Source organism: Mycothermus thermophilus (assembly GCF_041956435.1).
Source record: "Mycothermus thermophilus strain CBS 625.91 unplaced genomic scaffold VTJ04scaffold_2, whole genome shotgun sequence".
Lineage (NCBI taxonomy): Eukaryota > Fungi > Ascomycota > Sordariomycetes > Sordariales > Chaetomiaceae > Mycothermus > Mycothermus thermophilus.
The window spans coordinates 1592371-1600387 of NW_027191428.1; the positions used below are offsets into that span (position 1 = coordinate 1592371).

The window sequence follows — 8017 nt, forward strand, 5'->3', positions numbered from 1 at the left end:
CCCATAACTGAGACAACAAAAACGAATCCGTTGGTGCTGCCATAGTCAGTGCACCTTATATAGCGCCTCTGCTTGTCACAAGACAACTACCCCGTTCGGGCTCCTAACCCAACCAACCAGTTCACCACCTCGGAATGCCCATTCTTTTGTGCCCTCGCCAAAGCCGTCTCTTTACTATCATTTGTCATGTCCAAATCCCTCTCCGGATATGCTCCTAACAAGAAGATTGCTGTGGTGAGGAACCCTCTATCACACGCAATAGCGAAGGCATCACTTCCACAACATTTCACAGCTCGCACGTCCGCCTGATACTCGGCGATAAGCATACGCACCACCCGTATCTGGCCAGTTCCGGCTGCATACATGAGCGGCGTGGCGCCGTTATTATCCTGCGCGTTGACGAGGTCACGGACATCGAGTTTTTGCTGTGTCTGTCGTGCTGCGCGATCGCGGAGGTGGTCGAGTAGAGCTTTGCACATGGCCAGCTCGCCCGCCGCTGCAGCAAAGTGGATGGGCTGTCTGCCCTCACTGTCGCGAGCTGCGGCATCAATGTCGGGATGTCGCAATAAATCCGCGTAAAGGCCGGGCCTCTCTGAGGTGTCTGCTACGTCGGCTCCGCTCCGATCAGCCGCCATATTGTGCCACTGCACTTTGTGCAACAGAGTTGACTGGTCTCGGTCGCGGACCATTGGATCTGCGCCGTTGCGCAGGAGGGCTCTCGCTTTGTCCAGTCGGCCTCGTGAAGCGGCTGCCCATAGGGCGGTTGGTAAATCCTCGTCTTCACACCGGAAGTTGACAACTTCAGGGCCCAAAGTGAGGAGGTGGCAAAAGACCCTTCCTGGCGAACGTCGAGCGGCTGCCCACCAAAGGGCGGGGCGACCTTGACTATCGAGTTTGTTGGCGCGTTGTCTTGAGTTTTCTATTGGTCTTCGTGGGGAGGATTTGATCTCTTCGCTGAGAACGGTCTTAACCATGGCGAGGTCATCGTTCTCGGTTGCAATATGCAGTACTGTATCTCCCCGATTGTCCTTTGTTGCCAAATTAGCTCCACACTCGATCAAGAGCGTCAGCAGGTCTGGATCCCGCTTCTGAAAGGCGAGGTGAATGGGGGACAGTCTTTCCTCGTCGTCAGTCCGGAAGTCTGGCTCGATATTCCCGGCGCAGATCAGAGCCTTAATGATTGAAAGGCCTTGGCGTCGGGCATTGTTTGACTGTGGAGTGTCAGAGTCCAAGGGAAGGTCCTGGATCAGCTTGATGAGAGCTAGTCGGCCTTCCATGAGTTGGGATTCCGTGAGACATGATACGGTCCTTGAACTCCTGGAGTCCATAGAATGTCGGGGTTTTGGCCTTGGCCCACGGACAATTTCTGATGCCGCTGTTGCAAGCGATGCTTCAGAGCTTGTTGAAGTTGGAGTTTCGGGCAATGCTTCAAAGCTTGCTGTTGACGCCGCAGTTGCGACCGATGTTCCAGAAGCTGTTGAAGTGGTTGACAGGCGTCGGTTTATCTCGTTTAACATGCGCCACATCTCATATAACATTGCGCTTTTGAGAGGCATTGGGTTATCATCCCGTTTTAGGAGCTGGCGGTCTTGACTTTTGCTCACCTGTTCCAAGTATTCATCAGTTGATCCAAGGCAGCCATCCGCTCCTTTATCTCCGTGTACTCGTCTTCAAGGTGCCGCAAATGAACACGGCCTTTAACAAGCTTCTTCCACAATCTAACTCCACCACGCTCAGTAGGTGTGATCAGCCTCTGTATTCTCTCGAGCAGACTTCTAACGGAGTCATGGATCTTAGAAATCCTGATCGCCAGTTCCTGTTCCACGTTGTTGGTTGGTGGCCAAACTGTATCTTGCGATTCTCTTCTGCCAAAGAGAAGATTGGATGTGTGGTATATTGCGTCCAGCGTTGATTTGCAATCGTCGCATATGTTCTCCAGGATTTGCGGAACATCGCGATACCGGTTGGCGACGGACGTGACAGAACAGAATAGTTGCGCGAAAGTTATCACGCCTGTAGCGATGGAGATTGGATCTGACATTGTTGCTTCAGGAGTGCCCCATGGGCCTGATTGGAGTTAATAGGTGTTGGTTTCGAAAGAAACGCATATCTGCAAGCCGCAGCCATTAACGGCGCATCCGTGGGTTAAATTATTATTGAAGGCAATGAGCCAGTGCTCCTTATCCGTATTTTGCATGGTGCTCAGCTTCACTTCAAGGCGGACAAAGGAAGCAACCCGCCGCAAGGCTTTCTTCCAATGTGTGCATCCTGCGTGTTACACAGCAGCGATGGGCCCGACGTCGGTATTTCTGGATAATACTGTGCTGCTTCGATCCTTTGACGACAACTAGGTGCCTTTAACTACACAATACCTACCTACCTGAGGTAATCAACCAGCCAACACATCTCTTCTCATTTGCCTCGAGGACGTCTTACACCCTTATGGCTGGTTCCTTGCTTCTCGCCATTTTCTTTATATCCGTTGAACACAGGAAGAAAAGAAATGCACTTGTGCTGCCCAAACGAACATGTACTGTACGGAGTACCTAGGCACCATCAAATCGTCGAACTACTGTATGTACATAAGGCAGCGGGGGTGGCTATGCCACTGTCTGATTCACCCCGGAAACGACACACCCTCTTGTCTTTCCATCTCTCCCACCTCCCTGTCCCTCGGAATCACTCAGGTTGTTTTGTCCATACAGTACAGAGAGAACGGTTGCTGATAGCCTCAAGGTGACTGCTGTGTAGACTGGAAACCGTTTCATGCTATGCGACTTGGGACATGGAGAAGAACGACAGGAAGTCGTTCCATCAACAACTGTGATGTCCTGTGTTATGAATAACCTTTTGCCTAGACCAGGAAGCAGAAAGGTTGGGGGGCGGGGAGAGGGGCTGCGTCTGACTGCAAGCTTGTTACTGGTTGGTTCGGCTCGTCATTCCCCTCCATCGAGGTCTCCATCGTGAGTTAAAAATACCTCTTCAAGCATGAGGGGGTTGTTTACCTTACCTGAACTCTCCCCAGAGCAATAATTGTGAAATTACTTCGCTCGGCGCCGGCCTGGTCAAAGGGAAGAAACCTTTCTGGCTGGCTGGGAGGGCCGGGATTGGAAGTATAACTGTGGAGGCTGAGCGAGTGGCTGATTGGGTGGAGGAGAGCTCTCTGTATGGTCGAGGGGAGATGGCATCTCTCTGGCTGGCCGCGAAATGAGGGCAGCTCTCTCAATGGCTCGAACGGACTTGAACGGCTGTGGCTAAGTGAGAACGTACTGGCTACGAGAGACGACGAGCTTCTGGTTGGCTCCTTGAGAACTAAAGAGCCCTGGTAGGTCAGCTAAAAACCGGCCTGAACTCGCCCTTGCCCGCAGAGGCAAAACCGATTTTCCCTTCGCTACACTTGGGAAAATATACACCACCAAACAGGACGAACAATCAGCGGCAAGGAAACCAGTAACTAAGTAATTACAACTCATCTCCCTTAGGTGCCTGACCCAAGGCAGATCCGGCAGGCGTTCAAGACGTGAAATAACCACCCCGATACAATGAGAACATAACAATCGGTACCAGTCCCAGCGTTAACCACCACATACCAGCACATTCATCCCCCTGCTTGCCAGTGTTTGTTCCCATCTTGGTCGCGCTCTCCTCATGGAGCTCTGGTTCGATCATCTCGCTCTTGACGTTTCCTTGTTCGTGGAATGCTCTCTTCTCTCCATCATCTGTCCGTCTAATACCCGTCGTCCCCTTCTCCTTCTCAACCCTGTGTTGAATGTCACTTCCTCTCCTCCCGGCCGATGTTCGGTTGCGGCGGTTGTTGCTCGATCTGATACCAGGTAGGTGTTCTGTTTCTTGGTCTTAGGATCCATGTAAGAGGGGAGTCCGGCCAGTTGGCGTCGGTCTGGAGGGTTTGAGTTAGGCTGTTGGGGTGGGAATAGCTGTTGGCCACACCTACCGTTGGCAATCTGGCTCCTGTCCTGGCGCGTAGATGGGGCCGGGAAACCATTCTTCGGTGTTGCGTCTCGCCGCACTGTGTGGGCTCGCCTCGCGTGTAATGTTCTTTCGCCCTGGTCATCTTTGGCTGGAACTCCTGTATTCCAGTCACCTTCTTCTGCATGACAAGATCCTGGGACCCCTTCCTCTTCCTCTCGGAATGCCCCCTGTGCCATATGTTCCGTGTACGGCCGCAGGTTACAAATCACCCCGGGTTTGATTAAAATGCAGCTCGTGTCATACTTCTTTCCGTCAGAGTTTCCAACTTTTACAAGTCCAGGTGACACGAAGAGGTCAACCACAGTGTCTCCTTCACCCGAAGAAGAGAGGTTTCGAACAAGGTCCATGGTTTCGGGATTGTATCTGCGCATGTCGACTCCATTAGGATCACAATGTAGACTCTAAAATGAGCCTTCGATATCCGAAGATTGCGATCGATGTCAGCTGCCTTGGTGACAATGGAGTTCACATCATCTGAGAGATTCTCCGCCTGCTCAGCGGTTGTGGACGACAAGGCGGACGACAAGCGCATCAAAGCTCTGGTCATTCGCTGAGACAGTGGCCTCAGAATCTGGTCTGATTCATGTATCCCCAAGGTGGAGATAAAGTGTGTTGACTGAATACGCCATCGATTCAACTAAAGGATGGCATCCGATTGCGAGAACCCAGGACGTTCCGTTTTACCGATTTGTTCTAATATGGTATGGTTCATGATTAGTGAGGTCTATGCCCTGTCAAAATACTAACGAGACACTCTCACCGTCAAGGATGTCAAATTCCCTGCACAAGGACTCTCCAAAGGAGCCTGCCCACCATGAAGATGTTCTGTGGAAGATTCCTTGGTACAGCTCATTCCATACCCATGAAGCCAGCCATATAGGACAGAGATCGGCATCCTGCAACATAAACGCTCCATGTTGAGGCACATGAAAGTCCGGCGGTTTTGTGACCTCTCGGGCTAGCTTTGGCGTAAGGGAGCGGGGAAAGTACCGGAAGATCAGTTGGTTGATCTCGGAAGTGAGTGCTGCCCAAGTGGATTGAATCATTGCATCCGATACCTTTGGGATATATATTTCGTGCTCCGCCTCAATGGCATGTATTGTCCCCAAAAGTTCGGCGACTTGTTGTTCCTTCTCTTGTTGGAGTTGATTGCTTTTTTGTTGAAGCATCCTGTTCTCTTACTGGAGATCCATTATCCGGCTGATAAGTCGTTTCTTGTGGTCCTCGATGGCGGTTTTTTCAGCCCTTAGATGGCCGATGATTGCAGCTCGCTTTTCCAACTCCCTCGAGTATTGTGATAGTTGTCTGTCTAGCGCCGATACATCCGATTTCACTGTCGACGCAAACCCTCGAACCAGGCCCAATTCCTAAAGCGGTTTCCTGGCACTGACATGTTCTTCCCCCAACGGCGCGCCCGAACTTCCATTAGCGCCTGCATATTCTGGGTATGGTCGTCGTCCCTCGCAATCATAGTTGGTTTCTCTGAAGGTTCGACTATGGTTTCGAGGTTCTGGGGCATCCGAGGTGGTTGGGTCGCTCATAGGCGATGCTGGACAATCCTGTAATGCCAGCCTTCCGTTATGATCTCGCAAAACGGGGTCTAGAGCCGAGGGTGCTGACGTGAGGCTAGGATACTCCAGGAAAGCTGATGACGGTGTCTCAATACCCATGACCTGCATTGAAGTTCTTGGGCGACCTGAGTAACGCGTTGTGTCGAGATGCTGCATCTTGCTGTCTGATTTTCCTGTCCATTCCACGTCATGACGATTGTTTGGGTGATCTATGGGTAAGATCTCGTAGCTCTCAGTAGGTCGACTCGAGCCTGGTTCCATCTTCTATTGGATGGGTTAACAGTTGCAATTTTTGGTGCGTATGGAAGAAGTGGGGACAACTGGGTTGAAACGCATACAGAACGTCGCGATGATTTGATATAGCCTTGAAAGCAGATTCAGCTCGTAAAATATTGCTGACGGACTAAGACATATGAGTTACTTGGTGTAGAGTTGCTGCATAGGGAATGCAAGCCAGAAGAATACCTATAGAACGGAGAAAGGCGGCGAACATGAGCAACGGGGGGTGCATGAGACAAAGGGAAAAAAGCTGAAGAGAAGACAAGCTTCACAAGCCAGGTTTCTTCTGCGAGGCGCTCTCCCACGAGATATCATATGAGGGACCGAAAACTTGTCAATAAATCCAGTACAGCCGCTCCAGATATAAGACAAAGGTATCTTATCATGTCGCGGTAGATTGATTTGCCTCCATCTGTGGGCCACATCTTCCCAAATGATAGCATGCCCTGGTCTTTTGTTTCTTCTCGCCCATGAAGTCATGTGTCTTCTCCATTGTCGGACCGAGCATCTCCATTGTAAACATTCAGCTCTGCAGCCTTGCTTGGAGCTCGTTTTAACATTTCGGGCAACCAAGTGAACAAGGCAGACTCGACTTGCTGAGCCTTGTATTAGAAACTATCCTGTAGGGCATCCCGTGAGCAAAACCCGAGAGCTTGGGACGCCTTAGGTTAATTATCGAAAAATGGCAGATACCGGAACACATTCGCCTTCATACCCTGCTGCCCCTCACCAAACAGCCATTGTGTTGGATTCTTGATAATTTAGTGTGACAAAATGCCTTTCATGCAAGCTTGAAATGCGGCGAACTGGGTTTGGAATCTTAGCCGAGAACGTAGCAGAGAGCATGCAGGCACTATTAGTCGTACTACTTGCATAAAGATAACAAGGCTACAAGGCTGGGCTCATTGGCATTTCATCAGGCAGACAGCATGGCGATCCTGTTCAACAGTTCCCAGCTGAGGGGTTGTGATGAAGGAACAACAGCCTACTGATCCCAAGAGCTGATACCCAGCTGATATCAGAAGAAGTCTGTTCAGCTACATTGAGGATGTGGAAGAAGAAGAAGAAGAAGGAGGAGGAGGAGGAGGAGGAGGAGTAAAGCATCTGCTTGAATTTACAGGTAGCTATCTATTAAGATGAGATGGTCATCCTCAGTCTTCCAGAACTTGATTTTCTCTCAGGGTTCCCAGCGCATGGGTGGTTAGATTTCATTCACCTGATCAACTCCATTATCGTTGTCGGCTTCTTATGTTCAGTCTAACAACGACCCTTCCGCCCCCCTTCCCCTTTTTAAACTTACTAAATGGCATAGGAAGCGTGGGGTGCCAATACTTGATATGCTTGAGCAGCTTGGCGGCTGACACAACAGTATCAGATTGCCAAAGGGCTGACTTTCCGAGGCTGAACTGAAAGATAAGGAACAGGTGCGAAGACGGAGCTAGGCGGCCAAATCATCAACCGTCTCGGTGGAACAGAAATACCAGACGTGTGTCCACTCTGCTGTCCCAAGACTTTACAGCCTACAACGTCCTCCCCCAGTCGTTGTCGTTTACATTCATCAGCCGTGTTTCTTTGGTTCTGTTGATCCTGCAGCTCCCCTAGTATCAACACTTGTTGCCTATATGGTATTCGCTCCGTCGTGGTGCCAATCTTTCATTGACCAGAAACCATGACGGACTCCTTCCAAGGCCCAAACCGCCCTAGCCGTGTTACTTCCGCAAAATCACCAGCCATGGTCATCGTCGGAATAGATTTCGGCACGACATTCTCAGGAGCTGCTTTCACCAGGAGCAGCCGGGTAGACCAGATCGAGGTTATCACAAGCTGAGAGTCTGATCTGCCAAACAACTCTGATGAAGTCAAGGTTCCAACTGTCATCTCTCACAGCGCTGATTCGGTCAGATGGGGGTATAACATCCCCCCCGACGCTGAACTAGTCAAGTGGTTCAAGCTTCTTCTCGTCGACGAAAAGGACCTCCCAGACGACGTCCGGCGCTCTTCCAAGCTCAAGGAGGCTCGTAAATACCTTGAGAATACAACCAAACATCAGCGAAATCAGTCGTTGCTGAGTACCTGCAGCTCCTCTGGCAGCATTGCGAACAACGAATAGCCGAGACCATTGGTGAAAGGTTGGTCCGGTATGAGGGGTTTCATATCGTCATATCAGTTCCGGCAAT

General features: G+C 50.7%; 2 protein-coding genes across 2 annotated transcripts; both read right to left on the reverse strand.

Annotated features, from left to right (window-relative positions):
• Positions 1–86: 86 nt before the first annotated feature.
• Positions 87–1277, reverse strand: VTJ04DRAFT_2718 (uncharacterized protein; the record flags this gene model as incomplete). The annotated part of the gene is made up of 1 exon (XM_069360538.1): positions 87–1277. The coding sequence occupies one exon, from the start codon at positions 1275–1277 to the stop codon at positions 87–89; it is 1191 nt and encodes a 396-aa protein (XP_069221239.1).
• A 2495-nt stretch (positions 1278–3772) lies between these two features.
• Positions 3773–4114, reverse strand: VTJ04DRAFT_2719 (uncharacterized protein; the record flags this gene model as incomplete). The annotated part of the gene is made up of 2 exons (XM_069360539.1): positions 3773–3898; positions 3953–4114. The coding sequence occupies 2 exons, from the start codon at positions 4112–4114 to the stop codon at positions 3773–3775; spliced, it is 288 nt and encodes a 95-aa protein (XP_069221240.1).
• Positions 4115–8017: the final 3903 nt, after the last annotated feature.